Source organism: Melospiza georgiana, chromosome 20 (assembly GCF_028018845.1).
Source record: "Melospiza georgiana isolate bMelGeo1 chromosome 20, bMelGeo1.pri, whole genome shotgun sequence".
In the NCBI taxonomy this organism is placed as follows: domain Eukaryota; kingdom Metazoa; phylum Chordata; class Aves; order Passeriformes; family Passerellidae; genus Melospiza; species Melospiza georgiana.
The window spans coordinates 3,401,934-3,425,771 of NC_080449.1; the positions used below are offsets into that span (position 1 = coordinate 3,401,934).

Below are 23,838 nucleotides of genomic sequence, written 5' to 3' on the forward strand. Positions count from 1 at the left end.
ATTTTCTGACCCACCACATGGGGCTGTTTGGGGCATTTGGCATGACCTGGAGACCCAGCCCTGCACCCACAGCTCATGGTGCCACCACTGCAGCTTCCTCTGAGCAAACTGCACCCACTGCAGCTGAGGTGGAGCCAGAGGGCTCTAAACCCCTGTGGGTGTCAAATTCTGCCCTGGAGGGCACAGCTGCTCACATTTATTGGTGTCTGCAGCACCTGGCAACCCTGAGTGCCCAGCACACCTGATGGTGTGTAGGGGGAGAATGTAAGAAATTAAAGATAAATCTCACCCCTAAGGAGTTGCAGCTGGGCCAATTATCAGAGATTAGGAGCAGGCCTGACTTTAACAGGGCACAGCTGTAAGCAATGAGAAGAAGATGCTATAAAAGAGTGGGGTGGCCTTGAAAAGGCAGCTGGAGTGAGTTGGCTGCGTTGTGAAGAAGAGTCAGTGCTCTGAGGAATTGCCTATGAGAAACACCAAGTGCGAAACTTTTGTGATAAGGAGACAACAGCATGGAACCTCTGTGATGAGATGGCAGCAATTCTGCACTTGGGGAAGTGATATCACATCTGATGTCACCCCAGCCCTGCTGAGCTCTGCTTCCCTCCTCTGTGATGTTTCCTCTGTGGCTGGACCCTGCTCTCAGCAGAACCAAACAACCCCTTCACCTCCATCCCCAGCTCGTGGTGTCTCCAGGCCCAGAGGCTCCTGCTTTTGGGGCATTTTGAGCAAAATGCAGCTGCTGTTTTTCCTGCCTGCAGTTTGAGTGCTGAGCTCTGCCATCCCCTGCTCAGCCCCAGAGCTCCTCCTGCCCATCCCTTCCTGCCTGGGCACTCTGAGGAGCTGCTGCTGCTCTGCCTCAGCCTGGCATCGTGGAGGACAGGTAAGTGTCCCCTGGGGCTCTGTGTGGGCTTTATCCCCATTCTGCCTCAGCAGGAATCATTTCTAAAGGCAAAGATTTCCATGGAGTCACCCCAGCACTGCTGGGGATTGTAAGGGCTGCAATAGGGGAAGGGTTTTACATAAAGGGTGGGGAAATCTCTGTCCTGCTCAGAGCTGGAGGGCTGGATGTGGGTCCTGATTCTTGCCCTTCACATCCAGATCAGCTCTGATTATAAAATTCTGATTATAAATTCTCTGATTATAAAATCACAGAATTCCTGACTGGTTTGGGTTGGAAGGGACCTTAAAGTTCCTGTTCCACCCCTGCCATGGCAGGGACACCTCCCACTGTCCCAGGCTGCTCCCAGCCCTGTCCAGCCTGGCCTTGGGCACTGCCAGGGATCCAGGGGCATTTCTGCTACTGCTTCCCAAGTTTGTGGCTGATGGTTTGGGGATTCCCCTCCAAGTTAAACAAAAAGTAACTTTCTTTCTGCTTTTCCTTGTGAAGTTAAATCCCATTTCAAATTCTGCGGTAATTCCTAGGTGTTTTCATCTTGCTACTCAAAACCCTTCCTCTCACTCAGGGTACAGATCCTCTGCCCCTTTCATTAATAAACTACTGCATCTATTAAAGGTTGTTTTGTACAGAGTAGCCATTGGAGCCAGACTATGGCTGTGGGGGGGAAATAAAGCCCATGGGGCTTTATTTGGGGATTTTTGTCACCCTGAGCTGGTTGCTGTCACAGTTTTGGGTAGAAAAGCAAGGACCCACTTGTTGCCAGCTCTGTGCTGTGGGCTGGGATTCTGCAGCTTTGTGGATGATGGTGCCAGAAACAGCAACAAAACATTGTGAAAAAATCCTTGATTTAGAAAGGTTCATTTTGGGAAGGGCAGTGAGAGACCGAGGCAAGCAAAGGGTTAAAGGCTGCCTGTGTGAGGAGCCACTGTCCTTTTCAATAATCAGCATTCCCTGAGCCTCTGGGCTCCCAAATTTACCAAAGTGGGGTTGAAGCTGCACTGAGGAAATGCCACCGTGCTGCAGGAGCCCTGCTGGGGACAGAGGGACCCTCAGCACTGCCTGGGCTGCCCCAGCCATGTTCTGCCACCTTCTGCTGGGGACAGAGGAGCCCTCAGCACATCCTGGGCTGATCCAGCCACCTTGTGTCACCTTCTGCTGGGGACAGAGGGGCTCTCAGCACCTCCTGGGCTCTTCCAGACACGTTCTGTCACCACAGCCAGGAGCACAAGGATGGGGCAGGTTCATTTTGGGTATCTCTGGCTGCCCAAACCAGGAGAGAGCAAAGGTGCCTCTGTCTGAATACACTGAGGGCAGTGTGAGATGCCCTGAGGCTGTTCCGTGCTGGGAATGTGTCCCTCATCCCTGGGCAAGCTGAGAGTCCCAATCCCACAGGCCCTGAGCATTTTTGGGAGGTGCTGGGATGTGCCACAGTGAGCAGCAGTGGGCACAGGGTGTAAATCCAAGTCCTGAAACACAACCACAATGTGATTTCAGGACCAGCCACAGGTGAGGCTGAGGCTGTGGAGAGGCCAAGGAGGTGTTTCAGAGCTGGGCTGAAAATCTGCCTCCCAAAGAGGGGCAGTGCCAGCCTCACTCCTCACCCCTCACCCCGTGCCCTGCTGCCAGCCTGGCACAGCCGGAGTGCCCTCAGTGCAGGGAGAGCCTGGGGGATGCTGTGCCCCCAGCCAGCCCCCCCAGATGCTGGTGCAGCCCCTTCTGGAGCCAAGATCAGCTCTTTGATCCCCTCCCTCAGCACTGAGTGCTGGCAGCAGCTCCTGTGCTGCCCTCCCTCCTTCCTTTGGGGCACAATTGTGCTCTGGGCTGGGGCAGCCTCACCTCCAGTGCTGGGGGCGCTTTGGGGCACCACAGGAGAGGAAAGATTTTTTAAATATTGTAAGAAAGATGTTGAAACATCAGAGAGTGTCCAAAAGAGTTGGAAGGGTTTTGGGAGGAACTCTGTGAGGAGCAGCTGAGGGGAAACTCAGCACAGTTGGAATTTCCTCATGAGAGGAAGAGGAGGGGCAGGCACTGAGCTCTGCTCTGGGCCAGGGACAGGAGCCAGGGCAGCTCAGGCTGAGCTCAGGGCAAGGCTCTGCCCCCAGGATCAGGGTCTGTGCAGGTGGGAACCCAGCACCCACACAAGGGAAAATCTCCATGTTCAGATCCCTGGCTGTCCCTGGGCCACCCAGAGCAGCTGAGGCTGTACTGACCCAAACTGGGAGAGAAGGGATGAAATGAGGGCTAGAACAGGAGATAGAGAGAGGAAATGCTCCCCGGGCAAGGAAGTAGAGGTTGATTTTTAGGATTTCCTCTAAACTCAACCCGTGAGCATGACACGGGATCCACATTTCACCTCTCCACCCCTGAAATCTGAATTATCCTTCCCACCTTGCCTCTGCCAATGGAAAACCTGCAGTTGGCAGAGCAGCTGGGATTTGCTTTTTGCATCAGCAGAGCTGGGCACAGAGCCCTGGCTTTGCTCTGGGATTCTGTGGATGCTCTTGTGAGTGAGGGGATGGAGGAAGCAATTCCTCATCTCCCAAGAGGAGCTGGGCAATGTTGGGATTTTCATCAAGGCTTTTGTTACCAGTGCCCCATTTTGGGTTTGGGGGCTGCTCTAATGTAACTCCACAAAAAACCTGATTATCCTGCTATGGAGGGCAGGGCAGAAGTGACTGATAGCAGATTTGTTTTCTAACGTGGCTTCTCTGTACTAATTAATTCCTTGATTAATCCCCACCTGCCTGCCTCACTGGGGCTGCTGTGAAGCTGAATTTGTGTCTCTGATGCACCTTGTCAGAACCCTCCTGTTGGATAAATCCTGTCCCCAGCAAACTGCACCTGGGGTCTGGGCCCTTTCTGAGGTGAGGAAATACTTTTGCATTAGTGATTGATGAATAAATAAGAGGACATTTGTACCTATCTGTGGGGAAAGTTTCCGTCCCTGTGGCCACGTTTGCCAAAGTGGCAGCAAACAAATGAAACCTCAAATGTCAACATTCAGCTGAGCAAGAGATGGGGAGGAGCTGAATCTGGATAATCCCTTTTTATTCCACCAGGGAGCATAACTCTAATGATTTTGGTACTAAACACTTCTGCAGGCCAGCAGTCACCTTGTGACTCTAAACCAACTGTTCTTTAGGGATTCCCTTGGCACAGGCAGCTCTGAAACCCAGAATTGCTCCCAGGCATGGCAAAGAACAAGGAATTAAAGCAAATCTGCAGTCCTGCAAGCAGTGCTAGCTCAGGCTACATTTAAACCCCAAATCCTACCCCAAGCACCCTCCAAACCCTGTTGTTTTCCTCAGCTGGGGCAGAAACTCCAGGAAAATCCTTCCATTCCAGACATGTTTGGTTTAAAGGAGTTTTTGGGAATATGGTCCCTATTCCTTAGAGGAAAATAGTTTTGAGCTTTTAAGGTGATTTCCTTGTGGCTTTCTGAGATGGATTTGTGTTTGTAAGGAGCCTGATCAGCCCATTCCTTGTTAATCCAGATTCTCACTGCCGGTGGGGAATCAGAGCAGATCCTAGAGCCGGAGTTCAGGGTTCCAGCAGGAAATTACAGCTGCAAATGCTTCCTTGTGCACATTCCCTGGCTTTCCCACAACCCCTCCTGCCCAGAAACATCAGCTAATTTGCATATTAACACCGATAATGAGCCCTGGGAGGGCTTTCATGATGTCAGACCCGCGGTCACTGCGGGAGGAGGCTCCAGGCTGCTGCCCTGGGGCTGGGGATGCTCAGGGCCGGGCTGTGGGATGCCAGCGGTGCCAGCCTGGGCGTGTGGGCAGCCCAGACACTCCTGCCCAGCAGGAACCGTGCCCTTTTGCCCTCATATTTAGCTGGTGACTTGCAGAGGAGCTTCCTGTTGCTGAGCTGGCAGAGGCTCAGCAGGGCAGGGATGGCAAAACCCACCCAGGGATGGCAAAACCCACCCAGGGATGGATGTGCCCTGGCAAAACCCACCCAGGGATGGCAAAACCCACCCAGGGATGGATGTGCCCTCCCAAAGCTCACCCAGGGATGGATGTGCCCTGGCAAAACCCACCCAGGGATGGAGGTGCCCTCCCAGAACTCACCCAGGGATGGATGTGCCCTCCCAAAACCCAGCCTGGGCTCTGGGAAATGAATGTGCAGAACATTTTTAAAGTTTGACAGGAGGTTTATATGGTGTGTATAAATGTAAACTTTGAGATAAGAAATACTGGTTTAGAAATGCCTCTCAGTTGCCCCATCTCTAGGTCAGAAAAGAGCATAATGTATGTATTATATGTATATATAACACCAGGCTGGCTGCACACACGGGATGCTGCCCTGCCTGGGGGCTCTTGGGAAAGACTGTTTTTTATTTGGTTTTATTTGTTTTTATTTGTTTTTATTTGTATTTTAAAAATATTTTTATTTTTATTTCTTATTTAATTTATTCAATTTTTAAAAAATTTAAATTTTGTTTTGGTTTTTTTATTTTGGGTTGTTTTTTATTTTGGGTTGTTTTTTATTTTGGGTTGTTTTTTATTTTGGGTTGTTTTTTATTTTGGGTTGTTTTTTATTTTGGGTTGTTTTTTATTTTGGGTTGTTTTTTTATTATTTTGGTTTTTTAATTTTGTTTTTTAATTTTTTTCTTTTTTTAATTTATTTTTATTTTTTTCTTTTTTATTTTTTTATTGTTTTGTTTTATTATGCTGCCCTGCCTGGGGGCTCTTGGGAAAGTTTTATTCCTGCTCCACAGAGCTGTGGAGGTGGAAGGGACCTCATGAGGCCACCCAGTGCAAACTCCTGCTCAAGCAGGGTCAGCCAGAGAGGATTGTCACATCCAGGTGGCTTTTGAGCATCTCCAAGGATGGGACATCACCTCCCTCAGGCAGCCCCTGCCAGCTCAGGGTGCCATTGTCACCTTTGTTGGTGGCTCATGTTCAGCTCAGTGTCCTCCAGGGCCCCCAGGCTCTTTCCTGCCTTTTCCTGGTCCCTCTCTGAAGCAGAATTTTTTATTTCCTCACTGTTGAGCTTTATAAAATTCCTGCCTCCCCCTCCCAGCCTGTCCAGGTCCCTCTGGCACGTTGCACATCCCTCCCACTTCGGTGCCAACAGCAAAAATTGTCAAAGGGGCATTCTGCCCCCTCAGCCAGACCACTAAATGTTAATTAGGATTGGAGCTGTGATTCCCAGGATTGACCCCTGGGATGCAGAATCAGCCACTGCCAACTAAACTTTGTGCCACCCATCACCACCCAACGACTCCCCAGTTTTCAATCCACTCATTCCCTGCTCCTCCAGCCCCAACAGCTCACACCCCAAATCACCAAATCAGTTCTGCAGTGTTGGAGGGGATGAGCTGCATTTTCAGGTTCATTTTGCACCCAGACCAGCTGGAAAATTGACATGGGGAAATCTGCAGCTCAGTCAATCATCACTGGTGACCTGCAGGGAGCAGAGGCTGGAAACTGAAAAGGCCACAACCCCTGTGACCCATCAAGCAGGACCTTGGTGGCTTTTCCTGCTCTGAGCACAAACAAAAGCAATTCTTAAAGCTCCTGTCCTGGCACGAGGCCTCTGGACTCTGCCAGCACCTCCAGGGCAGCTCACTGATGGAACTGGGAGCAGGATAAATATTTACAGATGGGTTTCTGTGAAAAGGTGTTCTTGGATGCCCCAGGCACAAATTTCAGTTTAAACCTTCCATATTCATAGAAATCTGCCCCACTGGGCTGTGCTCAGCTCCATGCTGAGCTGGCTTGTGGCCCTGCTGGGGTCAGTCCCCCCAAAACCAGCGTAAACCATCCCAAATCCATTTCTGCTGGAAGTGGGGTGATCAGTGGCTGCTTTGCACCTCAGTTGACCCCCAGAAGGTCACAACGTTCATTTGGCCCAGCACCTCCCTGCCCCAAGGGGGTACCAGCCTTTCCAAGCCCAGCCAACTAAAAGATGATGAGCCAAGAAAACCAGGGAGATTGGAACCCAGGGGATGTCAAAGAAACTCCTGCTTTCCCACAGAATCACTGGGTTGGAACAAACCTTAAAGATCGAGCCCAGCCCCAGCCCCTCAACTCAACCCTGGCACCCAGTGCCACATCCAGGCTTTGTTAAACACACCCAGGGATGGGGACTCCACCACCTCCCTGGGCAGAACATTCCAGAACTTTATCACTCTTTATCTCCTCCTGCACCTCCTCCAGCCAGCTGGCAAGGGCCCATCCTTGTGCCTCAGTTTCCCCCCAAACCCACCCTAAGCACCCTCCAAACCCTGTTGTTTCTCCTCAGTTGGAGCAGGAAAATCCTTCCATTCCAGACATGTTTGGTTTAAAGGAGTTTTTGGGAATATGGTCCCTATTCCTTAGAGGAAAATGGCTTTGAGCTTGCAGGGATTTAAGGTGATTTCCTTATGAGATGGATTTGTGCTTGTAAGGAGCATGACCAGCCCATTCTTTGTTAATGCAGATTCTCACTGCTGGTGGGGAATTAGGAGCAGATCCTAGAGCCGGAGATCAGGGTTCCAGCAGGAAATTACAGCTGCAAACCTCCTCCTGCACCTTCCCTGGGTGTCCCTGTGCCCTCTGCTGGAGCTCATCCCCATCCTGAATGCACCAGGGGTTTCTCCTGTGCTCAGGGCTGGGGGTGCTGATCCCATCCCACTGCTGGACCATGGCACAGAGGTGACCCCAGCTGAGCTGGGAGCAGCCCTGGCAGCCCCAGGGTGCTGCTGGAGCCTTGCTGGGAGCACTGGGACCTGCCTGGTGAGGGCCAAACTCGGGGTTGCTTTGCCTTTCTGCAGAGGGGAGTGATGGGCTACCTGCTGCCCCTGCTGCCAATTTCCCGACTTCCAAGATTTTGACCAAGCCCTCCCAGGGGGCTCCCCTGGGGCAGCCTCCTCTTCCTCCTGCCTGGCCCTGGGAGGATGAGGAGGGCCTGGGGCTGCACATGGGGCTGTTCCCTGTTCAGGGTACCTCTGTCCCCTCACTGCCACCACCCAGCCTGGTCACTGCAGCCAGGACACCCTGAGCATTCTTTACTGGTCAAATGAGGAGCTGTGTCCTTCTCCTCCCCCCTGCCATGTGCAGAACCAGAGCCAGGGATGCTGGAGCCCCCACAGCCGTCCCCAGGCCAAGAGGGACACAGCTGTGCCAGCTGGGGCTGTGTCAGGGCAGGGCTGTCCCCACAGTGCCACTGGCTGGGGACCAGCAGGGAGACCCCACGTGCCCTGAGGTGACAGTGACACCTGTGCCCATGGGCTGGTGACAGTGACATTGTGCCCATGGGCTGGCCACTGTGCCAGGGTAAATGCACACGGTCAGTGATGTCCCTGCTCTTGCTGGGCAGCACAGGAGGGGCAGGTGAGGCTGAGGTGAGGATGAGGATGGGGGGCTGCAGCAGCAGCTCACCCCAGCCAGTGCTGGGAGAGCACCCCAGGATTTTGGGCAGGGGCAGAAGCTGCATTTGGGGCTCGGTGCTGTCCAGAGGGATTTGTGTTGGGGGCTCAGGATGAGCATCCAGGGGGAGATAACTCTGCAGTGGCTGTGGCAGGAAAGCAAACCTGGGTCTGTCACAGACATCTTCTATGAAAAATCCTTTCCTTAGGATTTTTCCTCCTGAGAAGCTGGGAGGCCTCAGGAACAAAATAAAAACATTGATTATCTGCTGCTGTGGAATGCAACAGGTGCATCTGGGATTGGTCTCATGTGGTTGTTTCTAATTAATGGCCAATCACAGTCAGCTGGCTCAGACTCCCTGTCCAAGACACAAACCTTTGTTATCATTCTTTCCTATTCTATCCTTAGCCAGCCTTCTGATGAAATCCTTTCTTCTATTCTTTTAGTACTGTTTTAATGTAATGTATATCATAAAATAATAAATCAAGCCTTCTGAAACATGGAGTCAGATCCTCATCTCTCAACCTGAGACCCCTGTGAACACCACCAAACCTGGGTCAGCTTAACCTCAGCTGGGAAAGGGAGGGGAACCAGCATGGATGGGGATGCCCTGCTGGAGAGCAAAAGGAATTAAACAAGGCCAAAATGAAGCGCTTAGAGAGCTCTTTCATCCAGAACAAGGGAATTTCTAGGGCTCTGATTTGGTTTAAATTCACATTAGAGCCCCCCCCAAGGGGAACTTCTGGTTCTACCTATAGGATCTGGATTGAGTTACAGCCTCTGAGGTTCAAGCCCTGAGTGCTGGAGCACATCTGGCTGCTTTGCCCTGCAGGAACCTGCCAGGATTTACCTTTCCTTTGGGAGGAGGCCTGCAATAAGCTGGCAGTAAGGGGGTTTTCCCTAGAAAACAAACCTTTTTGCCCCAAAACACCCACCCAGCTGCACCAGAGGCCTCAGACGTGGCCCCTCTTCAGGGCAGCCTTGTCCTGTGTAGCAAAGGCCAAACCCTGCAAGCTCTAAAGTTGCCTTAAAAGTGCTTAATTCACTTTTTGACCATTTAAAAGTCCCAGCTCCTGAAATCATGTGATTGCAAGGAGAAGACATTGCTGAGGAAAGCACAGGATTTGGGTAAGCACTGAGAAAACAAAAACCACCAGCGAGGAGCCTCCTCCTGTTTTCTTCAGAAAAATCCCCTCCTGACTGGGACAAACACAGTGGGGCTGCCTTGGAGGCCCTGCTGGCAGCAGCCAGGGCAGGGAGGGAAGTGAAAAAGCTTTTTTGCATTTGTGTAAGGCTGCAAAATGGGGTTGCCAAACAGGATACGGGCTGGGAAACCAGCTGGGCAAGGAGTCTGCGGCTGCCCGGGTGCACCAGTTGCTGATAATTGTATTTACTTTAAAAGGAGTTGATCTTTTTGGTGGCTCATTGCTTGTTTAGGCTCTGCTCTGAGCACTCTGCTGCTGTGGGAGCTTTGGTGCACTGAGACTTTTGATATTCAGTTTTGCTGAAATGAATGCTGCTGGTTGAAGTTTGCACCCCAGGGTTCTGGCTGGAGCTGGGGAAGGATGTGACAGGGCAGCAGTCACAGAATTATGGAATCATTCAGGCTGGAAAAGACCTTTAAGATCATCGAGTCCAACTGTGAGCCCAGCACCACCACTGCTCACCACTGAGCCTGCAGAGCAGATTCTCACGTTTCTGTGGGCACTGCCAGGGATGGGTGACTCCATCAGCTCCTGGGGCAGCCTGTGCCAGTGCTTTACAAGCTTTTAAATGAATTTTTTTCCTTAATATCCAACTTCAATTGTGACAGTGTTCACAGGGGTCTTGGGGTCTTAGGATGAGGGAAGAGATGAGGATCTGACTCCATGTTTCAGAAGGCTGATTTATTATTTTATGATATAGATTACATTAAAACTATACTAAAAGAATAGAAGGAAAAGTTTGATCAGAAGGGTATCTGAGAAAAGAAAGGAAAGAATGATAACAAAGGTTTGTGTCTTGGGCTCTCTGAGCCAGCTGACTGTGATTGGCCATTAATTAGAAACAACCACATGAGACCAATCCCAGATGCACCTGTTGCATTCCACAGCAGCAGATAATAATTGTTTACATTTTGTTCCTGAGGCCTCCCAGCTTCTCAGGAGGAAAAATCCTGAGGAAAGGATTTTCCATAAAAAATGTCTGTGACACTCAATCTTCCCTGGTGCAGCTTTCCTCTCCGTCTGTCACTGGTCCTCTCCCTGAAGCCCAGAGCTGGGGGGGACAGAGCTCCTGCTCCAGTGTGGGGAGCTCCAGTGGTTTCTGTGTCACAAGAGATGAGAAGGGAGTTCCCCCATGGGTCAGAGCCAGCTGGGGCCTCCTCTGCAGAGATCTCAGGGAAATGGGTCCCTTTGGCTGCCCTGGGGTGCCCTGGTCCCTCTGCCTGCTGCCCTGGGGCTTTGTGTCCGGCTTTGTGCCCAGCTTTGTGCCCAGCTTTGTGCCCTGCTTGTCCTGCTGGCTGTGGGTGACCCCGGGGGGGTTTGGGTGAAATTCAGCCCACCTGCTCACCTGCCCAGTGGGTTTGTGCTCCTGTGCTGCCCGTCCTGCCCTGGCAATCAGCTCTTTGGCTGGAGATTGTCCCTGGCACTTTGGTTTCCTGGGATCAGGGATGTGCCCCCTGCTTTTCCCCCAGTTTATTTTCCTGCAGCCTGAAGTGAGTGTCACAGGATTACAGAGTAAATTCACATGGGAGCCTGTCAGGGGGAAGCTGTTTGGGGTTTGTTCTGTCTGTGGGCTGCTCAGGGCAGCTCTGCTGAGCCCTTTCTGCTGCCTTGAAGCAGAAAAGCCTCACCCTTACAAATGTAACACACCCCTGAAGCTGAAAATAACCCCCAAAATATTCAGCCTGGAGAAAAGGAGGCTCAGAGCCTTTTCCAACCTCACTGGTTCTGAGGTTCTGTGAAAATGATTTATAAGAGCTTTCTGCAAACAGCCCTAAAGCAGCTCTGTGCTGGAGGGAGCCTGGCCTGCTCTGGAGCTCACACAGACCTGAGGCTGCAGGGCAATCCCTGCAGGGAGCAGAGCTCCCAGTCCTGCCTGGGTGGGAGGGTTTCAGCTTTACAGGGTTGGTGCTGGGCGCTGCTTGGCTTGGGACTGTGGCTTTCCCAGGCATATTCAAGTATAACATAAATAATGATGTGTATATGCATATATATATGTATTTATAGATCATATATATGTGTATTTATACGCCATATATATGTATTTATACATAATATATATGCATTTATATGCAATGTATATGTATTTGTCATATGTATATGTATTTATATACCATATATATGTATTTAAATGTCATATATATGTATTTATGGCATATGTATGTGTACTTATATTCATATATATATGTAATTATATGCCATACATATATATGTAATTATATGCCATACATATATATGTAATTATATGCAATGTACATATATTTATATGCCATATATATGTGGATTTAAATGTCATATATATATGCATTTATAGGTCATATATATGTATTTGTCATATGTATATGTATTTATGTGCCGTATATATGTATTTAAATGTCATATATGTATGGATTTATGTGTCATATATATGTTAACTTATATGCCTTATATGTCACATCTACATTTATTTATGTCATATATATGTGTACTTATATTCATATATATATGTGATTATATGCCATACATATATATGTAATTATATGCCATGTATATGTATTTACATGCCATGTATATGTATTTATACGCCATATATATGCATTTAATGTCACATATATATGTATTTATATATGTGTGCCCAGAAAAAGGTATGGCAGCACTATCTGAATGAAGGCAAAGCTTTGGGTGCGACTCTGAGGAGATTTGCTGTTGCCTAAATGTGTTTAATTGTACAGGAAAACTGTCAGTTCAGCAGTTTTGCAGGAAAGTGTAGAAGTGGCTGTGTACTGGGGACAGGGGGTGCCAGCACAGCCCTCCTGGCACTGGGTGGTCTCTGCTGGACCCCTCAGAGTGGCTCTGACCCACCTTGGCCACCCCCTGTCCCATCCCATCCCATCCCATCCCACCCCATGGATCCCATCCCATTTCATGGATCCCATCCCATCCCATCCCATCCCACCCCATGGATCCCATCCCACCCCATCCCATCCCATCCCATGGATCCCATCCCACCCCATCCCATCCCATCCCATGGATCCCATCCCATCCCCTCCCATCCCATCCCATCCCAGCCCTGCTGGGGCACCACCGTCCCCCCCAGCTGCAGGAATGCCCCTCTCTCCCAGCACTGTGCACACAGCACAATTCCCCCCCAGCCCCTCTAATCCCTTTATGGTGTTTGTGCCGGGCTCCTCCTGCCCATGCTGCTCTTTGCCTTCCCTCTAATCTCTCCCCCGAGCTGTTTGGCAGGACAAAAGCCAGCCCGGGTTGGTCGCACCGATCCCGGGGAGGGGAATGCTCTCTGCAGAGGCTCTGGGAGGTGCTGTGGGGGCTCAACAACCAGGGAGGGACTCCCTCGGTTCTGAGCAGCGTCCTGAACCCTGGAGGGTGGTTTAGAGTAAAACCCGAATTCTCCATCCCAAAATCCCTGCTTTGTGCCAGGGATCTTCTTGGGCAAGTGTATGGAGGGATCTTATAGCCAAGGCCCAGCCCTCTGGGTCCAGCCTTCTGCTGCAGCGCCAGGGGAAGGTGTAAAATTCACCCCAAGAAGTAAATTATTCCGTGTTTAACCCCTTTATGGTAAAACATATCGTGTTACTCAGATTTTCAATCTGAGAAATTTCTTAATGATTTCTTACTATCCTATCAAAGCAAGAAATATCTCTGGTGCACTTTGGCAAGGCTGGAAAATGCTCAGGCTGATAAAGCTGTAAAGAAGGAAATGTAGGAAGTGACTCCCTTAAAGCATTAGGAGTGCTTTCTGGAGAAAATTGGAAAGCAGGATCTTTGCAAATTTGGTTTAAAAGCTACATATATGCAGTAGGTCTGCAAAATGCTATACAGGAGAGAAGGTTAGGGCTAAATCTAGTTTATTATAAGGCAAGGAGCAGAAAGGATTTTACGCACCCCTGAGGAAAGGTTCTTTTCAGTTTGATAAATGCAGTGTAAGTATCTCTCGAAGTCAGAGAGATAAAAAACTGGAAGAAGAATTTAGGGCTTGGCCAGGTCTCCCTAGGCTGGGTCTCCAGACTGATCCAAGAAAAGACCCTGGAAGAGGAGCAGCCCTGCTGCATCCCTGTGGGCACGGGGCGACATCCCAGGTGGCACAGGTGTGACATCCCAGGTGGCACCATGGGTGATGCTTGGTCCGGGCTGGAGCAGCACAGCAGAATTTGCAGCTCCTCTCCCTGCTGTGCTCCATGTGGGGAAACCCCTCTGCTGCAGCTCTGACCGGGCTTCACAAAGTCCTCAGGAGGTTTAATCTATGACCTTTTCCTTCTCCAAGGACACTCCTGCTCCCTTTCCTGCCCTGGCTCCGACCTTGGGCCGGTGGCAGGTTCTGGGAGCTGCTGGTGGTTAATATTTACTGTACCTGGCGAGGAGGGGAGCAGGCAGGAGCCCGCTGATTGCAGAGCCGGGGCTTGTTTGGGGAAATGTTACTGCAGAGCCTCAGGAGCCAGGTGTGAGTGGGGCTGCTGTTGTTGGTGTAACAGGGTTGTTGCTATGGAAATGGCTGGAATTAGGCTTGGGGAAGTGAGGCTTGATCCCAGGAAAATCTGACTAAGCAGGTGCCCAGCCTTACATGGCAGAAATGTTTTTTCCTGCTTGCCAAAATCCTTTTTGGTGTGAAATCATTGTGTATATTTGGTGAGCTGCCTTGGGGTGGCACTTGGGGACGTGGTGCAGTGGTGGCCTTGGCAGTGCTGGGATAACAGCTGGGCTCAGTGACATTTTCCAGCCTTAGGAATTCTGTGATTCCACCCCTGTGCCCTCTCAGGCTGTTGCTGTCCCCACTGTCCCCAAACACCACAAACCCACCATATTTGCCCTCCTGGGGCAGGCGGGCTCTGACCAGGTGAGGGATTATTGGTGTTTGTTCTGCCTTCCCCTTTTGGGTGTTTTGGTGCTCAGTGATTCCAGCTGCTCACAGAGGAGCTTCCCAACCCAGGTTACTGGGTTAACTCAGCCTGGATTTTGTTCCATTTCTCCCTGGGTTTGAGCCCCCTCAAGCTCCGGGGTGTTTGTGCACAGGTGGGCACATCCAGGAGGGAACCCAGAGGGATAAAACGAGCCTCTCCCCACCCAGCTGAGTCAGGAAGGTGCAGGGTCTCGGCAGAACCCTCCTATCACACTGAGCACACCCCTGCTGCTCCGGCTGCCTCTGCATGATGCAGCTTCGCTCTCCTCGGTGGGGTTCGTGTCCTTCCCAAGGGATGCAGATCCATCTCTGAGCTCTCTGCTCAGCATCAGCCGCTGCTTCTCCAGCCCTGAGGCCGGTCCCGCGGGCGGGATGGAGATGATGGAGATGATGGAGATGATGGAGATGATGGAGATGGTGATGGGAATGGGAGTCGAGGACCCGGAGCCGCTGGCGCCTCCCCGGCTCGGTGCCCCTCGGTGCTGCTCGCTGTTGCAACGCCTCCGGGAAAGGGCTGCACAGCCAGGGGTGCATTTCCTCCCGCCCTGGGAAGATTTCCAAACAAGAATGAGGAAATGCTGAGCTGGTGGATGTGTCCCTAAAATACCCCGCAGAGGGAGGCGGCTGCTTTCGAGCTGCACCCCCAGCTGCGGTGGCAGGAGAGCCTGAATGTCACCGGGGCGGCGACAAGGACACGGGGCAGGCCTGCGTGGCTCCGGGACCTTGGGCGCCTGCCCGTGTGCCAATGCCGTGCCCGGGCTCTGCCCGGGCAGCACCCACGGGCCGAGGGCTGGGTGACGTCCGGCCCGCCCGCAGCCCGCTGCCACTGATGTCACCCGAATCGCTCACTGAGTTCTGCCGCTGCCAATCTCATTTCCTGGTTCTTGTGCAATCCCAAGGGCTTTCAGGTTTCTTCACGATTCTTTATCTGCCTGCGGGACCAAAACACCTTCAGAAGAAAAACAGCGCTGATGTCTTGGGTCAGTGCCCGGGGAGGAGATGTCCTGTGGGGGGCAGCCAGCCGTGAAGCAGGTTTTTTTTTAGCTGCCTTGGTGTTTTGCAGAAAAAACATTCCTGGCGGTGAGTCAGGCAGCCACAAACACGAGGCTGTCTTAAGAACCGGGGGAATTAGCAAAAACCCAACTGCTTTAGAGCCCAGTCATGCCTTAAAGCCTGTTTTTCCTTTTGTAACGTCGGAAAACTGCTTGAAACCCGAGGCTGGGGAGTCGAGGCGCGCTCACCCCGCCGGGTTTGCTTGGGGGGGTTGTTTGGAATCTTGCCTTCCTCCCAGAAAAAAACCCGGGAGTGTTTGAGATAACCCCGGAGGCGCCAGCGCGGGCTGTGCCCATGTTAGCTGTGCCCGTGTTAGCTGTGCCCATGTTGGCTGTGCCCACGTTGGCTGTGCCCTTTCTGGTTGTGCCCGTGTTAGCTGTGCCCATGTTGGCTGTGCCCACGTTGGCTGTGCCCTTTCTGGTTGTGCCCGTGTTGGCTGTGCCCACGTTAGCTATGCCCATGTTAACTGTGCCCTTTCTGGTTGTGCCCATGCTGTTGTGCCCATGTTAACTGTGCCCATGTTAACTGTACCCTTTCTGGTTGTGCCTGTGCTGTTGTGCCCATGCTGGCTGTGCCCGTGTTGGCTGTGCCCATGTTAACTGTGCCCATGTTAACTGTGCCCTTTCTGGTTGTGCCCGTGCTGTTGTGCCCATGTTGGCTGTGCCCTGGCTGTGCTGGTTGTGCCCTGGCACGTTTGGGGTCTGTCTGCCCCGACACGTGGGAGCCTCTCCCGCAGGATCCATGGAAAACCGGGAAGGCAGCGATGCGTTTAATTCACCTAATTGGATCTGCGTTCGGCTCAATAGCTGGAAATTGCTGCTATATTGAAATAATCGACTCAAATTCGCACCTGTTGGCTGAGGATTTTTAGCTGACTGTAAATCACGGCAGAGCCTGTGCTGAGCGCGGATGGTTTGGGGGTTTAAAGAGACTCTACCACGCTCTGGTGCTTTAAAATTGTGCTTTAACACGGCGGTTTATAGATGGGAAGGGCTGAAGTAGGAGATTGCGGTGTTTTCCCAGCAGCTCTCAGCCCTTCCTCCCTTCCTCTCCAAGGAAAGCCTTCGGGGCAAACCCAGCCCTGCAGCCACAGTGGGGCTGAAGCCGGGTGGGAAGGGAGAAGGGGTCGTTCCTGGGATGGCCAGGGCAGGATAGGGGGAGAGGTAATGGTAGGGGGAATCTGTCTGTCCCTGTCCCGGAATCTATCTGTCCCTGTCCCGGGAATCTGGCTGTCCCTGTCCCAGGGATCTCGTTGCCATTGATGTCCCCAGGATCACCCAGGCACCCAGATCCCTTCCATCACACATCCACATGGTTCCAGCCAGCTTTTGGGGTGCTGGGGGAGCACAATCCAGCAGCCTCCCCAGCTTCCCCCCCGGCACCGACTTAGCAGCGCTGGGAGAAAAACACCTGCACGCGTGTACGAGGGCAACCCTGCACAAACAAGGGGCCAAAACGGATGACACACGCAGAGAGGGGACCGGAGGTGGTGAATAAAATTTTCAATGAGCAACACCTGTTTCTTTAAATAAACAATAAGTTATTTGGCCAATAACTCACAACTTTAAACAAATAAAGCGATGCTTTAGCCGTGAGATAGCTGTCGTTTTTAATAAGAAAAGAAAAGAAAACGATACTAAACGTGCTCAGTGGGTGTCCCGGAGGTGGGGGCCGGGGCCCGGCGCTGCCGCCCCGGGGCGGAGCCGCCTCCGCGCCGCCCCCGGGCCGCGGGCGCCTTTAAAGCGCGGGCGGAGCGGGCGCGGGCAGCGCTGGGGCCGGTGAGCGCAGGGCCGCAGGTTCGAGTCCTGCCAGGGGAGGAAGGAGGGGGAGCCGGGGCCGGTGAGCGCGGGATCGCGGGTTCGAGTCCCGCCGGGGGAGGCAGAGGGGGGAGCCGGGGCCGGTGAGCGAGGGGCCGCGGGTTCGAATCCCGCCGGGGGAGGCAGAGGGGGGAGCCGAGGTGGCTCGCTGTGGGCTGGGGGGTTGGTTTGTAACACACCCCTGGGGATGATGGGCCGGGGGTGATGTGGCACTCACCTGTGCGCCCCCGCAGGGCCGTCGCCATGTCGGTGTCGCACAGCTCCAGGCTGAACAAGCTGGTGCGGGAGCAGTACATGAGGCTGCCCCAGGATGGGAGGGTGCAGGTCACCTACGTCTGGATCGACGGCAGCGGCGAGGGTGTGCGCTGCAAGAGCAGGACCCTCGATAAGGAGCCCAAGAGCATCGAAGGTAACGCGGCTTCTCGTCCCTCGGGTGATGGGTGGTGTGTGAAGGGCCCTGAGCATCACCTGGGAAAAGTTGTGGGGTGGTTCGGGCGGTGGGAGCCGCGACGGGCTCTCTCCCTGGTTGTGTGGCAGGTCTGGTGGGTGAATATCCAACCTGTGCGTCCCTGCGGTTTGCTTAACCCGCTAATCTCTGCTATTAGTGCTGGGTGGGAAGGGGAGGATGAGCTCCTCGCCCCTTTCCTCCAGGCAAACAGGCATGGAGACGTGTCGGCATCTGGATGGGGTTTGGCAGAGGGAGGTGGAGTGGCTGGGACTGATCCTGCCCGTGCCTGGTGGTGCTGGGGTGGGGAGAGCACGCTGATGCTCAGGAAGCACCCAGGGGCTCTGGGGATGTGCAGGAAAACCTTTGTGGCTGACATCCCATGGAACTCGGCACCCCTTGGCTGCTCCATCCTGGATCTGAGCCGCCAGCCCTCGGCACAATCCGAATGAGGGCCTTTTCCCGAGCTCACTCCCGCCTCTTGCCCCGCAGATGTCCCCGAGTGGAATTTCGATGGCTCCAGCACGGCGCAGGCAGAGGGCTCCAACAGTGACATGTTCCTGGTGCCTGTCTGCATGTTCAGGGACCCTTTTTGCCTGGACCCCAACAAGCTGGTGCTCTGCGAAGTGCTGAAGTACAACAGGAAACCCGCAGGTGAGCACCCCCAGCTCCTGAGGGTCACCCCTTTATTATTTAGGGTGTCACCTCCCCAGGGCTCCTGCTCGGGACCGCCGGCCCTGGGGCGCAGCTGAGCACCGAGCACTTGGCCCGAGGCTCCGAAATCCAAGCGCTGGTGGCGGTGGATGCTTGCAGGGACCCGTTTCAGTGGCACGGGGCGAGGAGAGCAGCAGCGAGACGTGGAGCTCACCGAAGGCGTCTCCCGGCTCTTGAGCCCGAGCTCGCCCAGCCCCGGGGGGAGCGGGAGCTGCCAGTGCGGGGTTCTGCCGTGCCCGGCTTGTGGTGGCTCTTCTGGCTGGTGGGAGGCTGCAGAAAAGGAAGGACAAGATGCTGAGACGGCGTGTGCTGCTCGCTCGGAGTGACCTTTAGCAAACAGAACGGGCGGCTCTCGCTCTTATCGCCGAGGCTGCGCTCGCAGGAGCCTGCAGTCCGTCTTGTCCCTGTGATAAAGCCCCAGACACAGGAAAAGGAGCCTGTTTGCAGGGACGCGCCGAGGGGCTCCCGGAGGGGTTATTTGCAGGCAAACAACCGGATATTTGCCGCTGGAGCAGGGCTGAGCCCGCTGGGTGTGCGGGGGAGGGAGAGGGCATCTGCGGGTGATGCAGCTCTGCCCGGAGAGCGGCGGGCAGCGATGGTGAAAGACGGGGCTGATTCCTCTGTGGGCTGATTCCTCCTCCAGCAGCCTCCAGACAGGGTGGGGGAAGTGTCTTGGTTGAGATTCCTGCCCGGCAGCTCCTCCGCTGCAGGAGTTTGTAAAGACAGCCCCTGATCCTGGGATCCTGGGGCGCAGAGCTCAGCCCAGAGCGCTGATGGTGAGAGGGGTGCACCCTCCAGCCCTCCCCGTGATGGTTTCCATGGACTTTAAGGGCTCTGTGGGCTCAGGATAAGAAATTCTCTTAGCTTTGCTCCCCTTCTTCCACTGCTTCCCTCCAGCCGCAGGCTCTGTTGTTGCTGCTCTGGGTTTTTATTGCAAGTTAGGGCAGAATGTGCAGCCTGGAGCCTGCCTGTCCCTGCCACAGCAGTTTTTCAGCCTTTTTCGCTGATGTCTTGGTCCAAGCTCTCATTCCCCTTGCCTGGCTTGTTCATGTCTGGACAGTTCTCTGCTATCTGTGTTTTCCTGGCAAAGCCCCAGTTGCCTTGAGCACCTCGAAAGGCCGAGGCAGGGCCAGCCAGTCTGGATGCTGACCAAAACCATGGAGCTGCAGGAAGATAAGGATAATTAAGAAGAGGATGGGGGTGAAGGAGTGATGGAAGTTCCCAGGTCTGCTGAATGCCTGTAGTATGGGGCTGGGGTAAGGCTCCTCATCTCTCAGTGAGTAAGAGGAGGAGGATGGACCATCAGCAGTGGTTTGGGGAACAGGATAATTAAACCCTCTTGACCTGTGGCCTGATGCTCTGGTGATGGAGTAACTGTGAGGAGGAATTTGGTGAGCAGGAAGGGGGATTCATCATGATTTCCTTAAGGCTTCTGTGGGAAGCCCTTGGCAGTGGTGGAGCCTCGGTCCCAGGGTGGGATGGAGCTGAGTGTGGTGAGTGCTGCCTCCCAGCACGGCTCTAACCCAGACATCTCTACCCCCAGAGACCAACCTGAGGCACACGTGCAAGAAAGTGATGGACCTGGTGAAGGACAGCCACCCCTGGTTCGGGATGGAGCAGGAGTACACCCTGCTGGGCATCAACGGGCACCCCTACGGCTGGCCCGACAACGGCTTCCCCGGCCCGCAGGGTAAGAGCCCAAAATCCAGCCCAAAATCGCCCACCCTGCTGCTGTGGGGTGCAGGAGGGGGCAGTGAGCCCATCCCCAGCCCAGTGCAGCTCTGCTGTCAGGGATGGCCCAGGTAGGGGCTGTTTGCCCAGAGCACCTGGTGCCCGTGGCTCACGTGAGCCGGACCCTGCTTGCACAAACAGCTCAGCTGCACGACTTGTTTGGCAAGGGCTGGAGAACCGGGCTGGAAAAGCCTCCTCCCCTTGGGTGTTGAGGAAAGGGCTTGGCATGGCGCGTTGTGCCCTCCTGCAGCAGCGAGCCCCCTCCTCTGCTGCCTCCTGGGACAGAGCCAGAGGTTTCCCAAGCTGATTTTTGTGTGGAGCGGCTGCTTGCAACATCTCCCTTCCCCCAGGCGGGAGAAGATCTTTGCCTTACCTGCCTGAATGAGGAAGATATCAAAGCCCAGCGAATTGGATTTTCTAGCTGTGAACAATGCCAGCTGTTGTCAGAACAATCTCAGAAGCTTGATGTGCTCGGAGGGTGAGGGAGGTGCCCCGGGGCAGACCAAACTTCGCTTATCTCGAGGCCACCTCCCAGCTGATGTGTTACAAGTATTATTGAACTGCCCAGATAAGGCTGAGGTTGCACAGATGAGCTGCTCACATTGCTAATCCTGGAGCTGGGGTCGCTGGCTTGATGTCCTGTGGAGAGAAACATCATTTTAATTCCCATAAATCCCCTGCCCATAGCAGCAAGTACCTGGGAGAGTGGGGTTATGTTACAGTGCTGTTGTTGTTCCTTGATGTTTTCCTGGGGTGGTGACTCTGTTCTTTCAGGCCCCTATTACTGCGGGGTTGGAGCTGATAAGGTGTACGGGCGTGATATCGTGGAGTCCCACTACAAGGCTTGTCTCTATGCGGGGGTGAAGATCTGTGGCACCAATGCCGAGGTGATGCCCTCCCAGGTAGGTGTGCATGGCCCCAGGCCAGGGATGGATCAGATATTGTGGGGCTGGAATGACCCAGCAACTCCCAACTCCTCTGGATCTCTGAATCCAGTGACTCCTCACATCGGTTTTGCTTAGTTAGGAGCAGTTGCACTGCTGGAATGGAAATGTGCATTTGATTTTCTCCTAACTCACCCCAGCTCCTTGCACAGCTCAGCCTGAGCCCTGGCTGCTGGAGCAGAGCAGGGATGTGGGGATGGGAGCTGGGATGGGCTGCAGGAGCACCATGGGAGTGATGGGGTCTGAGCCCTGTTCTGGAACTGGGGAGCTGGGGTGGGACATGGCCTTGGGGAGCAGTTGGGAGGATTTGGGTTTATCTAGGAGTGAGCAGCAGGGAGCCCCTGATTGCATTAGGCAGGTGGCCAGACTGACTGGGACCTGCATCCCTGACTGTCCTGCTGCTGATGTGGCAGTGATAAGCAGGGGCTTATCAGCAGTGGAGCCGAGGCAGGACTTTTACCCACCCCACTGTTTGCCCCAAATTCTTCAGGGTCCTCCTTGGCTGCCTTCCACATCCTGGGCTCAGGCTCTGCCATGCCAGCAGCCACAAAGACGTCACCCTGTGCTTAGTAACCGTGGGTGGTGCAACCCTGGCTCCAGCCAGGCAGGGAGCAGCCCTGGGAAGGACTAACAGGCTCCTGGTTAATCCTCTGCCCTGTTTGCAGTGTGGGCTGGGGTCCTGCTCCCAGCAGCTCCAGCCTCAGTCAGATGTGTTTATCTACCTCTGTTTTGATTTAAAACCCTTCTGATTTACTCTACATAGCAATGAGCAGTTTCTTCACAATTTTTTGCATGTCAAAGTTGTTTTGTTGCTTGCCTCAATGTTCCCCATCCTTGTTGCTGATTGTTTGGGTAGCAGTCTAGGCTGAGAGTGGCAGGGATGTGGTGGCTGGGGAGGCGCCCACCTGCCCATCCTCACCTGTGCATCTGCTCCCCCTTCCAGTGGGAATTCCAGGTGGGCCCGTGTGAAGGCATTGAGATGGGGGATCACCTGTGGATGGCTCGGTTCATCCTGCACCGTGTCTGCGAGGACTTTGGGGTTGTGGCCACTCTGGACCCCAAACCGATGACCGGCAACTGGAACGGCGCCGGGTGTCACACCAACTACAGCACCGAGGAGATGCGCAGAGAGGGGGGTCTCAAGTGAGTCCTGGGGGGTCCCAAGTGAGTCCTGGGCGTCTCAAGGGGAGTCTCAAAGGAGTCCTTGGGGGCTCCCTGGGATGTACCTGGGTGTGACCGTGTTCACAGCGGTCTGAGGATGAGGGAAGAGACGAGGATCTGACTCCATGTTTCAGAAGGCTTGATTTATTATTTTATGATATATATTATATTAAAACTATACTAAAAGAATAGAAGAAAAGATTTCATCAGAAGGCTGGCTAAGAATAGAAAAAGAATGATAACAAAGGTTTGTGGCTTGGACAGAGAGTCTGAGCCAGCTGACTGTGATTGGCCATTAATTAGAAACAACCACATGAGACCAATCCCAGATGCACCTGTTGCATTCCACGGCAGCAGATAATCAATGTTTACATTTTGTTCCTGAGGCCTTTCAGCTTCTCAGGAGGAAAAATCCTAAGGAAAGGATTTTTCATAAAAGATGTCTGTGACACCTGGGAGCTTGGGGGTGTCCTGGGCCACATGGAAGCAAATGGGCCATATGGAACCTGTGTGGCTGCATCAGGCAGGGTTGGGGTTATCCAAGCTTGTTATTTTAAGAGCAGCTGATTACATGAGGAATCCCCTGGGCTGTCCTGGTCCCTGCACAGGAGGAGGGGGTGAATGGACCTGCTGAACCCCCCGTGCTCTCCCACAGGCACATCGAAGCCGCCATCGAGAAGCTGAGCAAGCGGCACGATTACCACATCTGCGTGTACGACCCGCGCGGCGGCAGGGACAACTCCCGGCGCCTCACCGGCCACCACGAGACCTCCAACATCTTCGAGTTCTCGGCCGGCGTGGCCAACCGGGGCGCCAGCATCCGCATCCCGCGCCAGGTGGGCCAGGACGGCTACGGCTACTTCGAGGACCGGCGGCCGGCGGCCAACTGCGACCCCTACGCCGTCACCGAGGCCATCATGAGGACGACGGTGCTCAACGAGACCGGCGTGGAGACCAAGGACTACGCTGAGCACTGAGGCACCGCGGTTGGGTGGAGGTTCTCGTGCCTACAGCAGCTTCTCACGTGGGATTTGTGCCTGTGCGCTGTCTTCAGCTGCAAGCTCAGACTCTTCTTAGGAACCTCGCTTCTGGTCTTGTGAAACTTCTCCTTAGAAATATGTATTTTATAGCAAGAGGGAGGGGCCCAAGCTGTTTTCTCAACTACTTTGTTTGTTCTGGTTCCTGGTTTTAGGTCATGAGGTTTTTTTTTTAAAAAAAGCTTGGATTGGATTTTTTTTTTTTCCCGATGGACTTTACACTGTGATGTACATAGATTCCAACGTGGATGCTGCAGCTGCTGCTGTTTGCACCTGAGGAGGGTGGGTGCTTTTTTTTTTTTTCCCATATCTCTGTTGCAAGGAAATGATAATAAATAATTTTCCTGGCTGCGTGGCAGCTGGGTTATGCTGTAGTGAGTGCATTTTCCTGTGGCTCCTAGAGCTCCGTGGAGGTTTTAATTTGGGTGGTGCTGATGGGTTGCAGCTACTGAGCAGCCTGGACAGGAGCAGGAGGAGCAGAGATGCTGGAGGATCCTTGAGGCAGGTGCCTGGAGCTGCCTTGCCTCATTTTCTGGACCAAAGGCCATCTCCTTCCATCGTGATCCCAAAGGCAA

The 23,838-nt window shown here is 53.4% G+C and overlaps 1 protein-coding gene across 3 annotated transcripts; it reads left to right on the plus strand.

Moving 5' to 3' along the window:
- The first annotated feature begins 663 nt into the window (after window positions 1-663).
- Window positions 664-23,619, plus strand: LOC131091986 (glutamine synthetase). Of its 3 annotated transcripts, none has more exons than XM_058038406.1 (7): window positions 664-883; window positions 17,465-17,640; window positions 18,169-18,330; window positions 19,934-20,080; window positions 20,896-21,023; window positions 22,009-22,208; window positions 22,882-23,619. In XM_058038406.1, exons 2-7 carry the CDS (start codon window positions 17,475-17,477, stop codon window positions 23,201-23,203), a joined length of 1,125 nt encoding a protein of 374 aa, XP_057894389.1. In that variant the 5' UTR covers window positions 664-883; window positions 17,465-17,474; the 3' UTR covers window positions 23,204-23,619. The 3 variants fall into 3 exon arrangements, with proteins under 3 accessions (XP_057894389.1, XP_057894390.1, XP_057894388.1); XM_058038407.1 differs by lacking the exon at window positions 664-883 and adding an exon at window positions 17,258-17,314; XM_058038405.1 differs by lacking the exon at window positions 664-883 and having other exon boundaries at window positions 17,436-17,640.
- The last annotated feature ends 219 nt before the right edge of the window (window positions 23,620-23,838 follow it).